At 38.6% G+C, this 19,598-nt stretch overlaps 1 protein-coding gene across 1 annotated transcript in view; it reads left to right on the top strand.

Moving 5' to 3' along the window:
* LOC141431211 (uncharacterized) overlaps window positions 1-19,598 on the top strand; it is a 141,809-nt gene that overhangs the window by 82,507 nt on the left and 39,704 nt on the right. Inside the window, 3 exon segments of the mRNA XM_074092278.1 lie at window positions 14,247-14,416; window positions 14,818-14,921; window positions 17,551-17,753. Coding sequence (XP_073948379.1) covers window positions 14,247-14,416; window positions 14,818-14,921; window positions 17,551-17,753 — 477 coding nt within the window.

Below are 19,598 nucleotides of genomic sequence, written 5' to 3'. Positions count from 1 at the left end.
AAAGCCGAGTATAAGCGACCAGCGGGACGGTGAAAATGTACACTGCTTAGGTAACTACAAACAGCAAGTTGTCTCAGCGCGGAATGGGCGGGGGGCGGGGAAAACGCTCGGCTCGCTGCGCCAGTTGCGCGTAGTCGTCACTGGGCTTAAGCCATCACCATCATCATCCCATATATATACGTCCCACTGTTCGGCACATGCCTCCTCTCAGAATTGCCGTAGTTCCCACGCGTTCGGTTCTAGTGGGGATTTGAAATTTTACGTTCACCATTGAATTGCTTCGCTGGTTAAAATTCAGTGAAATTACTCAATTTTTCTTAAAAAAAAATCTTTTCTGCTGTAACATTATTAAGTGTTTAAGACGTAGCATACATTTTTTTTTTTATTCAACTGGATGGCAAACGAGCAAGTGGGTTCTCTGATGATAAGAGATCACCACCACCCATAGACACCTGCAACACCAGGGGGATTGCAGATGCGTTGCCAACCTAGAGGCCTAAGATGGGATACCTCAAGTGCCAGTAATTTCACCGGCTGTCTTACTCTCCACGCCGAAACACAACAGTGCAAGCACTGCTGCTTCACGGCAGGATTACAGGACATGACTGTCTTACTGTTGAACAGTTCGAACATCTTTGTCAAATACCTTTACATAAGTCGTTCTTACTCGGATCAGCAACTTTGATCTATGCGCGATGGTTGGCCACTGGCTTCGAGCAATGCCTCCAAGCGAGCGGCACTTTACAACTTGTTCCAGTAAGCGAACTTAATCGGTGATATTAGAAATGCCACTGCACCGCCACCACTACTGTTATCAAGACGATTGCAAACAAATTGTCCGGGTCCGCATTCCAGTATCTTCACTCCAATACATCTAAATCGATGCTAAACACGTTTTTAAATATTGCTTCCATCCATCCGTTTAGCCGTTAATTATCATAATTTGAATAAATCAAAGGGAATAACGAAAGAATTAACGGTAATGAATTGGTACTGGCTGGCAAAATATAAATTAATAGTAGTGATAAACTTTCTTTATTTAGAAGAAAATCACCTGCCAGTCGCGGGCCTGTTTGAGAGTGGCAGATTCTGGAGGAAATAAAATTTAATAGAGTAATTGTTTGAATAGCGGGTAACATTTTTTAAACTGATATCATTACTACGGTTAAATATTGCGTTTTTTTAGACAAATTCTAAAATGTTAATGACGATGACAGGTAATTTTTTAATAGATTAAGATCTACATCAATTAAGAGAAATTAGGTCCTTCTGTTTACAGGCAACGCTTTTGTATCTTGTGGTATAGCGCTTATGTTGCGATATTTTGTTAGTACCGTCACTCCATACAAAGAGTCATTTAAATATTACGTGGGGTGGCGGAATATTGGCTTAGCTTATTTTTGATGACATGGGGGCTGGGGGGTGTATATGGATCTTAATTACATCAGCAATATAAAAATTTGTAGTCTTTAAATTCCTTAGACTTGATAACTGCTTTTCATGAATAACAATAAAGAAATCTAAACAGATTAAAAATATGTACAATTATGTACCAATGTGGACATAAAGACAGATTTATCGTATTTTGTCGGATAAGTTCGTTTTTACCTTGCTTTCTCAGTTAGCTTTAATAAACTTCAGTAAGCTAATTGAGGAAGCAAGATAAATACGAAAATACCATGGCAAAACATATTCACTACCCACATAGGTACTTACGTAAAGTACAATTCAATAGAATCTGTCAATTTTCTACATATTTAAGACACCCTATCGTGGGCACACTTGATTATATATGCCTGTTGTTGCAATTATCATCTAAAGGAATCAAAAAAGAATAATAGTCACATCACAAAGCCTAAGGCAGCCCGGTTTTATATTAGTAGGCTGGAAGTGTCTACAGGATTGTCAGATTCTATTGAATTGGAGTTTAATACTTCAATGACCCCTAAAACTGCACGTCCACTGCATCGTAATCGAAGCGTACGCGTGGCGCAGAAATGTCGTTTGAGTGCACGCAGTACCACAGAAATCCATACAAAGCAACAAAACCGTCCGCTCCGTACGCTCCGATTCCGATGCAGTGGACTCGTAGCTTAAGAGAAGTTTCCCTGCCGGCTGCGCGGCCACGTTAGGTATTCGTTTGAGATATTGCTGTCTTTATCGCTCGTGACATAAGCGCTCGCAGCCGTCCCCCCATGCCTTCCGCAACGACGTCCGTAATTTATATCGAGATAGCTGTAGGCTTTTCAAGATTTGGGCGGTTGAATTTGGGTGTCGTTGTCCTCATATTATACGATAAGTATAGCACAGAAATCAATGATATTTTACAATCAAGATATTCATTATATTTTCTATGTCTGTGGTTTTTTTCCATTTTTGTAAAAATGCTTTATTTCTCGTGCAAAGTTGACATCTTTTTTTGACGACTTTTGAGCTCCTGTAATTCTGATATTACAAATTTATAATGAAAATCTGAAAAACCACAGGCATAGATAATTACGTCTAGTCCATATACTTACAAAATTTCATCTATTTCTGTTGCCTAGTTTAAATAAAATTAAATGAAATATTAAATCAAGTAATTAAAAGCAATGATCTAGTGTCTTTGATCCTTAAGGCAACTCAACCCGAAAAAAAAAAAACCGTTGATGGTGAACCGGCTGGTAGATGCATAAAATGACTTTCAAAGGAACGTGAATGTTAGGTCTGTTACTTTTTCATTAATCGTGACTCAACAAAAAGCACAGCGGTTGTCAGTGTTTCCATTGGCATTGCCACGGGCTCTTGCAAAAGATATTGTTGACGCAGAAACAAAACAAAGACGATAAACCACTCCACGTTTCATAAGAAACCATAATAGTAGATTATTGTCGTGGCCTGGAAGTAGGCAATTGCTGGCTGAGTATGAGTATTAAACGGACGAGCTTGCGAGTCCGTTTAACTAATACGAAGCCAGCAATTGCTATTCCAGCCGAGACTAATATAAAGCTTTTCTCAATAATGGGTGAATAATTCTGAATAGAACAAACTTTTTCGCAAAATATATTATAAAATTTAATTTTATTCCAATATTTTTCTTATGCTTTCCCGCCTTTTTTCATTAAAATAAACTGCAGGTGTATTTTTCCACCGAAAACACCACAAGCTATTTCAGTCCCAATAGAAAAAGTCCGGAGTTCCAACAAAATATCTGATACCGGCCATTAGACTTGGCTGTATACGACTTGTGCCAACATTTCCATGGCCTTTTTAACTTTAAAAAAAAAGTGACTGATTGCAGGCGCGCTAATTCATTATTGTCGAGCTAGCGCGCCTGCAATCTTTTTAACTTTTTTATTTTTCGCTGACCATAAACTATGCACTTCACCTTCTGATATGTAAAGAATAATGTCAACTTTTACGGACATTTTTGAGAAAAACTTATAATAACAGAAACTCAGTGATCCAGCGGATTGCGGTTGCGGTCCGGCGCCGACAAACGCGTTCGGTTCCCGGCGAAGCAATCGGCAGAAACAAAAGTGGAACAAATTTAAATGTTCTGCGGTTTGGACATCCTGCGATGATGCGGAGGTGTGGTTAACAATAACAATGAGTTTAACTATTTAGTACCTGCAATGCTTGTCTTAATCCTTAAGGCAAATCGGAGATATTCGTAAGAACTTTCTCGCCTTCTTCTGTATTTTCTATTGTAAATGTTGTGGATCAAGTGATAAATCGGGCATTATGAAAAATGACCAATATGAGATGGCAATTTGATAATAATCATTCAAATAATTAAATTTCCCGGGCATTATACATAATGCCTATCACCAAATGGGCAAAGTAATACAAATATATGCTTCATTACTATTATTCATATTCCTGACATAAAATTCCTTCGTTTTATAGATGCATTGACCTATATAATTAAATATGTAGCAAAATCTGTTAACTAAGTTACCTATGATGGTTGAATTCAATTCTGGCACTAGCCGGCCGCTACCGCGGCACGCTCGCTTCGCTCGCTCAGCTCGTGCTTCACGCTTGCTAACACACGCTCCTCCTCGCTGCGCTCATCGTCGCACCTAAGTTTCCGATTAATTGAATCAGACTTCAGTTGGCCAAAATTCAGTTGTAAAGTCGAGTTCATAAACTTGTGAGCAAAAATTTGATCAAACATATCTGAACACGACTATTGTTAACGGCGTAGGAGCGTGTTCAGATATTTTTGATTATTTTTGCTCACAAGTTTATGAACTCGACCGTAATCAAATTGCCCAAATCGTGTACCTTACCTAGCAATATTTGTAATTACCGGTCAATGTGATAAATAATGAAGTTTAGATAATAATTATCACTTTGCCCGGTATAACTTGTCTTTATTCATAATGCGCGGGAATTCTCAATAATGCCCTTATTATAATCACTTGGTCCATAACAAAAATATCAGACAAAAAATAAACAAGTCATTAGAAACGAACATTCGAACTATTTAGGGGAGACCGAGGAGAGGATAGTGACAACCTGAAAACGTCGATTTTTAACCCCCGACGCAAAAAGAGGGGTGTTATAAGTATGACGGCTATGTGTGTCCGTCTGTCTGTCTGTCTGTGGCACCGTAGCTCTTAAACGGGTGGACCGATTTGAATGCGGATTTTTAGGGTTCCGGAGCCAAAATGGCAAAAACGGAACCCTTATAGTTTTGCTTTAAAGTGCAAATTTTCATTAAAATCGAGCGTCGGAATCGGAAAAATTTGAAAAAATTTAGAATGTTAGTAAGTATATCAAACTTTCAAGGAAAACTATAACGGCTTAGTTTGCTTGAAAATTATTAGTAGTTTAAGAGTAAATAGCAGCTTAACGTATAAAATATACCTACACTTGGAAGATTCCATATAAAATACGAAAATATTAAATTATTAAATACCCTATTTTGGGCATGTCTGACACGCTCTTGGCCGGTTTTTTTTTTACATTTTCATACCTTAAATTTACAAATTCTTCAAAAAATACGTTTTTTTTCTTATGTGATGCTTATAAATGTGTTTTATAAGAACAAAATGTACAATACAATACAATGAATCTTTATTGTCCACCAGAAACAGTAAGCGATACAGAAAACAGGTACGTATCTGTATAGTAAGGGTTATTTGTGAAAATGCCCATTTACACCATGCCACGTAAATCTAGGATAGCTTTTCATGAACAAAAGATCATAATATCAAATGTTGAAAGTCGAAAAAAGATAGGTAAAGATATACGTATGTGTACTGACGATATTTTTAATACGCACCACACCTTTTAATATCCTTTATACTATCTACAAAAACGTATTTACACCGCCCTTATCTTGTATCAAGTATAGGCAGTCTTAAACCTCAATAAACTTCCTTATTTTCTTAGAAATAAAGTTGAAAACTGGTTGGGAGCAAATATTAAATGCATCACAAAAGAAAAGTCACAGTGAATGAAGAAACAACAGTAAACTTAAACGCGTAAGCAAGCCTAAAAAGGTTAAAGGTAGAGCTGTGTCTCTAAATGTGGAGTTATTCCGTGTGGCCTGTAATACGAGCAAAAAATGAAAACATAGATCGTACTCGTCAAACTGAACTGAACTGAACTGAACGCCACACCCGGTATGATATTACTAAATATTCTTAGTTTTCGATTAAAAATTATTAATATTTTGTGGGTAGTTTATTTGAGAAAAAATATAGGTTGGTACTTAGGGAGTTACAGTGACAAATTTAAACGTTTGTTTTGGTTTGTTAGTCTAACATCTGGTTGCGTGGTGTAAGGTTTTGTTGCTCTGAAGATTAACTCTGGTTGAGTCCGAAGCGCGTCAGTGTACTGTGGTGGTGGTAATAGATGGGCTTGGGTGATTTTTGTATGTTCTCATCTTATAGTGTGGAGGTAGAGGAACTGCATGAACACGCATATATCTTGCATAAACGTCATAATAAGGTCGTGGGTGAGCAAAGTAATTGTTTTAATTCATTCTTAGTTTTAGCCTGATTTCGTTGTTATTAATACGAATTAATATCTACCTACACCATCGAATTTCAGGACATGTAAAATTTATATCATCAATTCATCACGGTCAGTTTCATCACGCCTGAATGAAGAGTAGGTACTTATAATACCGCTTTACTATGTGATATTTAACAAGTTTAAAGAAACCAAATTACAATACACACTTATTTTTTACTAGCCTAGCTTAACATAAACCAAACAACCCCCTACTCAGAAGGCAAACACGTCGTCGAGAGACGCCACTGGCATCGACCCCAAAACGCAGGCCCCTTTGCAGGGGTAATCCCTAGCCTTTGAGCGAGATAAGCGCCAGCTCTAGGGTCCCCGAGGGCTAAACTAATTTATGTCTTAATACACAAATCTTGAATTCCCACGAATCTTCGTGGACAGCCACTGACTTTGACTTTGACTTCCGAAGAAAGAACTTAGGATTTAGGTCATTGTCCAGAAGGTAGAGACTCGTTGTATTAGTTATTAATGAGAATCACGAAAGCTTAAAACATTATATAACATATCTAATGTAATTAAACGTTAATACTTTGACTTTGACTTTGAAAATACGAGTGCAAAACGATTTTTAGATCCACCTTCAAAATCCGGTATTATGCATGCCTGCAAAACCTTTTTATTTTCATTTTTGTTTGTTTGGTTTGTGTTTGTACATTACATACATTCACTGTTCACTTCTGTGTACTGCGGCACTCAAGGCTAATTTGGTCGGCGGCTAATTTCAGGATAACATCGCCTGCGCCCGCGCCGCCTTGTCCGCGCATTCTTGTGCGTCTAATAACTAATTAAACCTACCCTGCCCACCCCGTCCGACTCAGATAGACATTTATAACTAAAGCTTAAGCTAAACTTGTGATTTATTTATGTAGTTGTTAAGTTAACACTCACTATCCAACCCTATTTAACTCTTGCGCACTCATAAACTTGAAAACTAGCCATAATATGTTTAAATCGATGTCATAAAATTGTAATTGCCAAGGATTGTTATACGTATTACATATACATTATGTATACGGATCAGTAGTATGCCTTATATCGTACTACACAGGACGCCCGCCCATTCTTAAGAGTATCAAGAAGTATTTAGATTACAAATCATAAAACTCACATGTGTTTTTTCTTATTCCTTTTATTGTTATTAAATATATTTGTTATTCTGTTAGTGACACGTTCATAAAGCCTTAGGATGTGAGTATTATTTTTCCAGTTTCCGTGTCTTGATTCTTAATTTTATACTTAGATAAAGCTTCCGTTGTTTCAACCTTCTCGTGGACCGTTCAAAAACCATTTATTTCTAATGGGCGAGAATTTAGTGTTTTATAGTCGTAAATAGACTTAAGCGATAGAATATTAATTTGATTAAAAATAGCTAAAGGCAATCGTAAAGTAACAGTAGGTATGCCATTGGAACAGATGATTTAAACATTGGAATTTTCATTGTAATAAAAACAACGTAACCATTAACTTTATGGTAACATAAAAGTCACAGTAACGTTTCTAGATGTAAATTAAATAACAGGATTTTCATGTTATTAATATTTAAATACCTAAATGATTAACGAGCAATTTGTCCAGATTGTGGTCGGGTAGAATAACGTCTAAATGCGGCCCTGGCGCGTATGGGGGATAATCTTGGCATCGCGATTCTGTTATTATAAAGTTTACGCCAGACGATTACGCCGGCCCGGACGCGGACACGTAATAATGTAATTTTCGAACTTTTACATTTGTTTGTTTTTAAAGTAACGCGCAATCGCAGCCCGTATTACAATAAGACGTTATGATCCATGCGCGTATAAATCTAAGAAATACTCGTCTGAGACCGCGAAACTTGCCAGCTATAAAATACCTGTGGGCCACCCCGCCCATACTGGCTGGAAGACTGCAAAAAGAAAGAAAAACATTAATCCGAATAATGTTCGGTACGGCCAGCCTGGTCTGCAAGGCACTGAAATAATTTAATGAGAGTACAGAATAAGTTTTGCCCTTTATAGGCGGCCATTGCGGTCATTGAGCGTTTTAAATTAGCCTAGAACAGTAGGTATCTGTGATTTAGTTAAGTATATCAAACTGCTGTTAATCGTCTAGAAAATCGAATCGATTAGACGTCAAATAATGTCTAAGATTCAAAGCCTTTAAGGCCTTTGCAATAAATGTACTGCATTAAATAAATCAAAAGCAGCTAGTCACTTCTGTACAGCCGACGGCACGGAAGTACAGTGCTGACCGTTAATTTCTGCGCAGACGGCGCTTATACACTTGCTAACTGTAACCTGCCCTGCGCATCGTTCAATCGCTCACAATACCTTATTTTGTACTTTTGTGCATTAATGTTCCGATACAAGACCTACATGATTGATAAAAATGTGTTATCCGAAGAGGTGCAAACTATACTAAGTACCCTTATTTAAGCATTTAATTTAATTACACCATGTACTTACCTATTAAATAAAGTTTGTAATTTTTTCTAATTAATATGTACAGGCTTTTTGGTGACCGACCTTGCATTGTGATCTCGATTATAGCAAAGCGTAGCAAATTTCATTAAGTCATTACTAGATGTAGGTGAAATTTGACTTGCAAGATTTGACACATAATGTACAAACATTCATACCTTCTTGTAATAATGCGATCTTCTAGTACAGGATGGCTTCCCTTTGGCCGCGTACGTAACCACACTTAACCAACCTTGTGTTATCTAAGGGCTATGTGATATCTAAGAATGTGGGTACTTTGCACAAGCTGTAATAAAAAAGCAAACCGCCGAGTGATTTACTTGTCAAGTCGCGTTACTGATTACAACTGTAGCTAACATCGTACTTGGCGCGCTGTCACTTTGACAGTAAAAACATCATGGCGGCGGCTGATGGTCGCGAAATTGATCGTCACGAGCGCATTCCGCTCGCGCCGCGCGCACGATGGGAGCAAGCTATGATGAATCAGATTCTTGGGAAATGGAACATAATGATTCTATTCAGTATAGATTGTACAGACAGGCTACCGTGCTTTGTACATTCTTTAACTTACTGAGTATGGATAGGTAAACAATCTCGTACAGAGGATTACAGAATATGGCAATGATTTGTTGTTCCTGAAAAGTATCTGCAAGTGAAAAGCGAGTTACAGTTATAACCACTAAAAATTTTTAGTCATTTTAATAAGCTACTTATTTTTAAATTAACTCCTCTTATCGCTTTAGAGCTCTTAAATTTTTTTAACACTTTTAATTGAATGTCAATAAGTAGACGTATATTTTTTTATATGGTAGCCCTATCGCATAATTGAAACTAAACACCAAACAGTAACCAAACAGTAAAGAAGCAGTGAAGTTACGAGCCGGAAAATACAACGATTAAAAAAATAGATAGCGTCATCGGCGGGCGGGATGTCAAATTAAGTTTTGGCGGGAATTGCAATAAACGATCGCCGATTTTTATACAGCAGTTCGATTTCATGAAATATGTGCTTATATTTTGATGGTGAGTAATGAGAGCAGTCTCGATTGTATTATATAATATTATTAAGGTCTGCGTTACATGTTACATCGAACTGTCATTGTTTTATACTTCTGTGATTTTCATTCATAATGACCACAATCGGGACTTAGGTATCAACTCGAACTATCATGTCGTGATTAATGTTATCGGGCTAAGGTAGGTACATTTTTACCTAATTTAAGTATAATGTACTAGCTTACAACTTTAGTTCCCAGTATTATGATTATGAACCATTATTATCGCCCGTGGTTTGTGGCATGGCAGGTAAAAGGTCAAATCCCGGTTAGAACGCGTCCAGGGACACTCGGCTGGGAGCGGGTGAGAGGTCACTCACGAAATCGTAATTGTCCGGGAATGTCTGGAATCCACCGCTTTCGTGTGCGATTTTGCAGCTACAACGTAATCAAGAGGGAAACGCTGACAGGGTTAAGGTAACCCTGAGCGCAAAGGGTCTTCCTAACTTAGGAGGGTTACATAAATAAGTATGAGAGTCGTGATGGGACCCACGCCTCCGGGCCAATGTGAACAGATGCGCGGAAGTTAACCGCACGACGTTTTTTATGCATAATCACTGGCAATCTGAAGACAATTCATTTTCAAGTATTATCTGCCTACTACAAACATTAAAATAATTAGTTGGTTTCAAGATTGGAACACCCGTGCGTGCTGCAGCATCAAATTATATACCTATTACACAACCTGAGTATGATATCTTGTCGTTACACCGTGATTAATGAATAGTACACTATTGCTAAAATAAAATTTAATTATTTCATTCGTAAAAGGATAGGTATACTACGAAGCATTTCCAGGGTGTTTCATCAAGTGACGATTGTAAATATCTGCAGCAAACTTTGTTATATCTGATCAGATAGATAGATCCTTACTAATATTGCCTATCTATATACGTGAAAATAACTGTCTGTCTGTTAAAACTACTAAATGCTTAAATTGCTAACCCGTTTCAGATGAAATTTGATACTCTTACATTTCATCTGCGAAAAAATCACTCATCGCTATTCTGCGGAAATTATCCAATTCTCAGGGATATAATCTATCCAATATCCTTCCAAAGGTCTGAAATTACGTCCGTACCAAATTTCATTTTAATTATACTTCAGCGTTTTAAGTGTGAAGAGGTAATCCTCTTCAGACTTGTCTTATCTTCTGACAAACATAGACAGACAAAAATAAATCCTTTCGCATTTAAATAAGTATGAATATTTACTATAGCTGTTCTCGATCATTAAACTACCTACCTACCTACCTCCTACGTGAAACCCGACACGAATATTATGTCCCAATCTTGATAAATCCACGTCTGTCGACAAAAACAAACTTGCCTATGTGTTGCCTCTTGAGTGTTTCACGTCATTTAACAAACACTAAATAAAACAAACGAAGCGAGATTTTCGTGCGTTCATCATTATTTTTTTAATTAGTTCCCGACGTAACCGTGTCAAATCGTTTCGAGTGGAACGCTCGCCTGACATCGATTCCCATAGAACGCATGTCGTCTATATGCTTGCGTAAAGCCGACTATTGTCCAAACCATCAGAAATTACCCGAATCCGGTCCCAACCAAATTATTATATGATTTGTCTCGGCACCCACACACGTTAATTGTTTTATTTTATACCATCACAGGTAAAAATCTCGTAATTGTGCTAAGATGAGCGTTATAAAAAATAGACAAAGGTTCTCCGACGACGCCATTTTTTTCGTTCCACCCATTTCAATTTTGAACGCGGTCAAAATTAGTATCTCAAATCGTTCTGCCTCACTCACACTGCTAGGTTTTTCTATAATGTTGTGTAAGGACGGAGTATTTGTATCAAATTTAAATACTAAGATGAAAATGAACTCGTCTTTGTAAAAGGGTTTGTGGTCCAATAAACCAAAAAAAAAATGTTTGATGTTTGACGCCGCGTTTCATAACAACAAAGAGTTGAGGATAAAGGTTATTCATAAATATGCAAACACAGTACACACTTCTACTTTAGTCCGCGGGATGTGGGTACACATCTTGACAGAGTTCATATGGTACACATGTGAATAACGTGAACAGAATTTTTAAAATTTACTGAGAAGATCTTTTGAATTTATGATTAAAAACTTGAGATAATATTAAACCATTACGTGGCTATTTTTAAGAGAATTGAATTTTTGGCACTACTGAGCTCGATGTTGTTGCATAGTTATTTTAGATTAAAAATACTTGATATATGCTTTACTCTTACCTACTGATTAATCGAGGGATAAAGTGAAGGCAATTAAACAATGAAGTAGCTTGCTTTGTCTGAAATTAAAAAAGGATTTCCGTTTGACGTTAACAAAGTGACTCTGGGCGGTCTTCATCTTTTAAAAAGTAAGGTTTCAAGATAAATGAAAGGTAGTTTAAAGAAAAAATAATTACCCAATATGTCGGGCCCGCGGTTATCAGGCGCCTCTTTTAAGCGAAATTTTAAATAAAGCGAATAAGGAACGATTACGTCGATCATTTTTGAAAATGGTGGGCCGAAACAATCGCTCGTCATTGAATTGAGGAGCGAGCAGGTTCAATAACGCCCTGTATTTCATTTTTAAACACCTTAGCTACTCCAAACTATTGTGCACTGGCAATGGTTCTTAGGGTATTTTATAAAAAAGTACCTAAATGTACTAGCATAACAAGACTAATTCGCCTTGCATCAGTCATGCAACCTGTCAACGTCAAATCAATCGCTTAAGCTGCATCGCGCCTTAAAATCGTGAGGGTCAGAGGTAAGACTGGGCTTTCAACAGGTCAACCCACCTTTATTCGTTTCGCGGCCCGCACCAAACAACCACACACGACCGTACAAAGCATCAATTTGACTCGTGACGTGCAATACATTACGTGCACAGTTCAAGTTAGACCGTGCGTGATGTCGCATGACGCAACAATGTAAATCGTGCAAGGTGAATGTTGGATAATTTTAATTTTCAATGGTGGAGTCGGAGAATGCAGTCCGTGAGAAAAAAATAACTTCCGATGCGCTCGGCTAGATAGCGCAGGTGGTGACTGTAGTGAGTCGACCGAACCGCCTCAAAAGAGAGCCTCTAAAAAACGATAGAGCTCGAAAACCCAGTAGCAGGTTGTCAATTGTCTTTTTATTTTCATTAGCTTCTGAGTATGGCTTATTTTTTTGGAGTCCTTTGGTTTTATTTATGACATTTCAATATTGTATTAAAATGTCGCTTTTGAATCGGATATTTCAACTGGCTTTAATATACTTAAATATAATTTACCTATGGTCGGTTTCTTGTTAGAAAGACTTTCTCTGACCTAAAATCCAGCGAGCAATTAAACGCTGTTCTAATTAATTAAGTGCCCAGAACTTTATTATTTATTGGGCATCAAATGGAAGCAAAAAGACGAAATTTAATGCCGAGAACGTACGGAGTAATTTAAAAGTGTAGTCACGATTCGTATGAATCGATTAATTTGAATGATGCGAAATCGAATTTGAACTCGTATTCGCGCCCGCCTGAATAACATGCCAGCGATTATACGATTTACGTGTCATTCTTTTGGGTTTTACTCGAATACTACTGCAGTTTTGGTACTACAGGCTTCAAATGGTAGAGACAACCCGACATTCTTCCTTTTTCACATGCTTCTAAAAGAAACATCCAATGTGTGTGACAGGACAACTTGGAAACACCTAAAAAGGAATTAAGTATGTAAACCAATAATAAATATTGCTTCATCCAGAATATCTTTAAAACCACGTTGTTACTCTTCTTACTCCGTAAATCAGTAATCTCACGTGAAGACGTTCACGTCTGTGTGACAATATATATCACGAACACAAATAGGAATATATTTGAATTTTCATTGAGTTTTTATTAATAAATATCACGGAATATTAACATCAACGCTGACCTAGTGCTACAGTAAGCAAAGCTAGGTTATTGATACCAGGCAACGGATACTTAAATAGATATATACATACGTACTTAAATACATATAAAACACCCAAAACTGTACGATAGACATACCTACGTATTTTTCATACAAACATTTGCCCCAACCGGGGCGATCTCGCGACTTCAAGCTTTATAATTAGGTTCTCTAACCACTCTACTATATCCGGTCTCAAATCATTTGATCGATAATATCCATTAGAGTCTAATGGATATTATCGATATTATTGCACTCTGCAATAGTATTGCCGTGACTTGCGTATCGATCGTGTGGCTCATTGCAGATGAAAAGCATCGATGGTACCACTACGTTGACTACGTAGCAGTGGCGAGGGGTAAGAATTTTAAGTAGCAACCCGAAGCAAAAAACACTAAAAACATCTACTAAGAAAGGACAAGTGAAAGAAGCGCGAGCAAGGCATGTCTTTTGATGCAAAATCTCGTAATTGCAATGGTGTATCATTCTTAACATCTTTGACGCCTTGTAAAATAGTACAATGTTTAATACAACGTCGAGTGTCGCGCTGTGATAACTTAACATTTTTTTTCATACCGATTGTTGTTTTTACCTCTGTTAGCTTTTCGGAGGGAGAGCGAACTGCCACATGAGCAGTTCAGCCAAAAACATACCTAACATGTAAAATCCACCGAGTATTATTGTTCTAAGAGAAATCCAATATCGCCTGACGGAACAGCGCCACCTGTAAGAATTTTTATAACCAATAATTTCTTATTATTGGCTGAAGTTGCGGAGTATCTTAACTAGCCTTTTGCTCACAGATCGAGCCGTCCGGCTCCGCTTCCCTGGGGGCGGCGTCGCGGGCGCTCTTCGTGGAGAAAGTCAGGGCTTCTAACGCGGCCTGCCAGGCCGGGGACTTCGCTACGGCTGTCGCGCTCTACACTGACGCACTCACTTTGGATCCCGCTAATCATATACTTTATAGCAACAGGTAAGCGGTCCACACTGTACGAAGCGGTAACTAGTTATATCTACTATAACCGTTGATATCCGTACACTTCAATGGATACGCTTGGCACCTAGCTATAGAGCGAGTGACCGGGGATTTGTATGCAAGTTATTGCATAAACTAGCTTTATCACGCGACTTTACTCTCAACAGCAGCGCGGTGAACGTTTTCTCTGTCCATTGCGCTGCCGAGATGCTCGCTGCATGCGATTATTGATTACCTGGCCAAACACACAATGGACAGGGAAAATGCTCGCCGCGACGCCTGTCGCGCGTAAACATAGCCGCTCTTTAATGCTTCATTGATTATGGTATACTTAAGATTAGGCACGCTACGGGTTATTAGTTCACCTGTTTCTTATTATTTTTGTCTTCGGTGTATAGATCAGCAGCCAGACTAAAGCAAGGGAAGTTTTCAGCTGCACTCCAAGATGCAACAAAGGCAAGGGAGCTGTGTCCAAACTGGCCAAAAGCTTACTACAGACAAGGTAATAGTTTGTACTTTACTCCTCCATTAACCATTATTGTCCCTTATTCATCGATATCGGGGTAAATATGACGTGAAAGCTCCTCAATCTAAGGTGTTTGATTACAGGGTTACATTTAATTAAACAGCTAATATCATTTTTGGGTGTATATTATATTCCGAATCGATATTCTTAATACTCGTAATTAAGTAACCTAATATAGTTACATAATTCTACCTTGTTACCTCCCACGGCGGTGCCACTGATTAGCGGTCGCTATGAAGCATCGATCACGTCACTGAAATGTTGGCCATGAGAACAAGATGATGTAAGCTTCAGATCAGAGTGTTTTGCCTGATCTGAAAGAAAGGACTCTTAAACAACCGCACTTTTAATTAAGTACATGATCCTATCCCCACTGCGTGTGGGCATTCAAATTGACCCGAACTTCAATACAACCGTGATGCAATTTCTACATCGTTGTTTTACCAACGACTTTTCCATTACTGCAGCACCTCAAGCGTTCAGCGCGCCGTGCAAAGTTTATATTTGTTTAATGATTAATTGCGTACTCATGTTAAATCGTTAAATAACAAATTAACGTTGCGTGTCATTAGTTACATACGCAACTTGACATTGCGTGCTAGCTTATGTTTTCTTCTCTATTGTCTTGCTTTGTCACTTTCACTTGTGTTACGGCGCTGTGCAGTGTGCAATGATACCGTACTCCATTTCTTTTATACAACAATAATTTTGGTAAATGGCTGCGTACCTACCGCCTACGCAGACTTTCTTGCTTTCTATATTTACGACGCGAAATTGCTGTAAAAGATTATTGCTGTTATTTATTGCGCAGTTGCAACAAATGTACAACTTCAAAGTTGATATCAGTACTTAAGTACTTAAATGTGTAATGAAAACTAAATACCCTTGTCTTTCCGGTGACATACTAGGTATATTTGTTTCTACTTGAAAACTTGGCAGGTGAAATTGGCAGGTGGTAGGACCTTGTGCAAGGTCCACCTGGATTGCTACCACCATCTTGCTCGCTAATCCTGACGTGAAGCAGCAGTGCTTGCACTGTTGTGTTTCGGCGTGGAGAGCAAGACAGCCGGTGAAATTACTGGCACTTGAGGTATCCCATCTTAGGCTTTTAGGTTGGCAACGCATCTGAAATGCCCCTGGTGTTGCAGATGTTTATGGGCGGTGGTGATCTCTCACCATCAGGAGACCCACTTGCTAGTTTGTCATCCAGTCGAATAAAAAAAAAACTTGGTCAAGTGTTTTCCAAGTGGATGTAGACGAAAGTATATGGGCTAACCCGTTAGGCTTTTTTCGCAAGTGGGGACAAAAAAAGGACGTGAACGTTAGCCTGCATATGTATAAGGAATTCTGTTAGCTCGTGATGGGATAGAGATACAGATGAGCCGCGCGCCCGGCAAGGGAAATTTTAACTCAGTATGCTATACGTTAGGTACTTACCTACTCTTTTTAAGCCGACCTCGGACTTTAACGGCAAGGGAAATTTATACAAAGTAATGGATTGACCAAAAAAATCATATAAATTGTGGTTGTAGAAAAGTGTTATAAATCTAAAAGAGACCAGATTGAGGAAAAATATGTATTAAGGTCAAATAATGACTGCGTGGTGTGGGGCTGCGCCCGTGTGGGCAATGACTGTACGACGGCTCTTGGTTATGGATTATTGATGTATTTAATATTGAGAGCTTATATACTAGTCTTAATTACTTACAAGTGGAAGGGGTAGGATTCAGTGAAACAGTGTTGTCGTGAAATTTGGCTGACTACTTCTTTTTTGATGGCTTTCTTGTAACAACGATAACAGCATGCGCCAGCAAAATAGATACCGATAATGCAAATGAATATTAAAATAATGAGCAGTATGACATTGGTTCGCTCTGTATGTGTTGCCAATTGTTGTACCACCGCGCCGTTGTTTCCGCCTGCTGTATTTTGGGCAATTATCACGTCTTGCGATTTTGATACAGGTGATCCCATACTACTTAATAATTCCTTCTTCGTTCGATTATTTTTTTGATTTTACACGCCGGGTATAGAATCAGGAACAGCACAATCAGGCAAATAAAAAAATATTTAGTGAACTCACATAGTTTTTCTTCGACTTCTTCTAATTTTTCTGATGTAGTCTGGACCATGATTTTCATCACGACGGAGTACTTCTTCTCAGCAGCGGCGCGGCGGGACTGGCAGGGTCGCCATGTGGTGTGGGGCTGCGCCCGTGTGGGCAATGACTGTACGACGGCTCTTGGTTATGGAATATTGATGTATTTAATATTGAGAGCTTATATACTAGTCTTAATTACTTACAAGTGGAAGGGGTAGGATTCAGTGAAACAGTAATGCTTACAGACTGCTTCGAGGTATCGGATGAGCCGATACTTATTGCTAATGGCATTCCAGACCACCTTGGTCTCTGGGAAACCTATACACAGTCAGTTACCTACCACAACTGTATGACTTAGAAAGACAGGATGAAGATGGAGGACTGGGTTATTTTCATTGTTTTAAGAATTACGAGTATTTTCAAGTTCATTTTTGATCCCCCTCGTCTAACTGTTACAACATCGTTATTCTCAACGGATTTCACTAAAGACAACTTTATTGACAGGTGTGGCACTTCAATGTCTCGGACGGCACGGCGAGGCCCTGGCCGCGTTCAGTTCGGGCCTGGGCGTGGAGCCGGCGTCCCGACAGCTGCTGGCAGCTCTCGTCGAGGCCTCGCTCAAGTCGCCGCTGAGGACCACGCTGGAACCGACCTTTAGGCAGCTGGAGGCAATGAAGCTTGACCAGTCGCCTTTTGTACTTATATCGGTAAGTGAAGAACACTGGTGACTATGCCATACCTACAAGGTGTCTTAAAATTGTTTCAGAATGTTAGATTATCAGGTGGTTGGGATTAAAGAGGTATACCTGACATATTTGAATCAAACCGTGGTTTCTTATCAAGGTAAGCTTGAACAGAAAGTCAACCGTAAACTCACCCGTGTATCTGTTTTGATAAAGTTTTGTCTACGTTTCACGATAGTTTTATTTGAAGATTTGAGAAATGCTTCACAAGATTTTTTTAATGGGATTGGTTAAAGTTTTTACACTTTGGGTGATGTTTAAAAAACATTTGAATTAAAAAATACAATGAAAAACCTTTCAAGCAGCGGTGTTTAATCAAACTAACCCAACCATCTACTATTATAATCTGAATTAGTTTTAAAACACTGAATATGAGATTTATACGGTAAGTGCAATGTGACCAGTACTAAGTTATCCTATTCCGCAAATCGCTAAAGGTTTTCATTCACATTCGTGACTAGGCTATTAAGGAAACGAAGATTACTATCACTTATAATTCGCTGACAACAACGTAATACTGAAAGCGACACGCGTGAATTCCCGATATTCAAGCAGCAATTACTTACCTACCGAAGCAGCATAAATGTGTAAACACGGCATCTACTCGACCACAATACAATATACTTTTCGCAGCACGAGTAATTTTGTAAAGAATTGCCGTTTTTTTCCACCAAACAACCTGGTACTAAAGTTGTATACAGTACTGTGTGAATCGTGAGGCTTCTGTCGAACCTTCGAATTTAACTTATTTAAGCTGTCCGCGACGTCCTGGTTAAATGGCATCTGATACCGGCGTCCGATCCCAAAATAATGTCAACCATTACAGTGACAGTATTTGCGGAAATATCGTTGGCACTCACTTTATTTAAAACCCTTCCCTTTACAAAGGCTTACGTGCATTTTCTTATTCAGACAACGGTGAGTTCGTCGGATGATTTGAGTTGCAATACTGCCATTTAATGCTGCGCTGGGCTTTGTTAGTGTCAATCAATGAAAGGTCTAACATGGGAACGGACAGATGAACGTTTTGTAAATAACTATGTTAATACTAGTTGCCTAGCCACCCTTTCCTGCATAACTTGAACTAGCCCGATTTGGAGCTTAGTTCAGCCACACTATATATCAATTATGCAGTTCAAAATTAACATAGGCGATTCGCGCTGTCATCGTTCACCTGTCCGTCGAATCGTTTTCTAGAACTTTTCACCATACAATGGCAAAACCCACTAGACACTGGCAAAATTTTCTTCCGATGGACAGAGCTATATTTAAAAAAATCTAACTAACCTTAATATATCTACACACTAATTTTAATAGCGATCCTCTATGTCACATAGTCCTGGGCTATCCCGATGCTAGTTTATATTTAACTACATTAATTAAACCAAAAATAAGCAAATAATGTAGCCGATTCCCGATAAGTTTCGAACTGGCATTAAGCACCCCATACAGAGAAGGCATTTGCATACATTCCGCTGGTGTGCAGCCGACGACATCTGAACATTTTTCGGCGCATTTAACTGGCCAGACAATGGCCTGAGTGATCAAAGCGCCATAAATACGGACCGTCCCTGTTCAATTTACATACAATCTGCACGACAGTTGATCGGCAGCGGGACGGATGCTCGAAATGGCGGCACACTGCTACTGCCACAAAATGATCGCCACTAATAGTGTGCTAAAAACCTACTTAAAAACTTTTCTGAATAGACGAGGATATACGAATGCCAAAATATTATATGATGCAAATGTTAATGATAACGGGGCCATCAAAAAGCGGTAATAGGTTATTTCTTCAAACTAAAAATA

The sequence above is a fragment of the Choristoneura fumiferana genome, chromosome 9, assembly GCF_025370935.1.
Source record: "Choristoneura fumiferana chromosome 9, NRCan_CFum_1, whole genome shotgun sequence".
Classification (NCBI taxonomy): domain Eukaryota; kingdom Metazoa; phylum Arthropoda; class Insecta; order Lepidoptera; family Tortricidae; genus Choristoneura; species Choristoneura fumiferana.
This window is presented reverse-complemented; position numbering and strand designations above follow the sequence as displayed.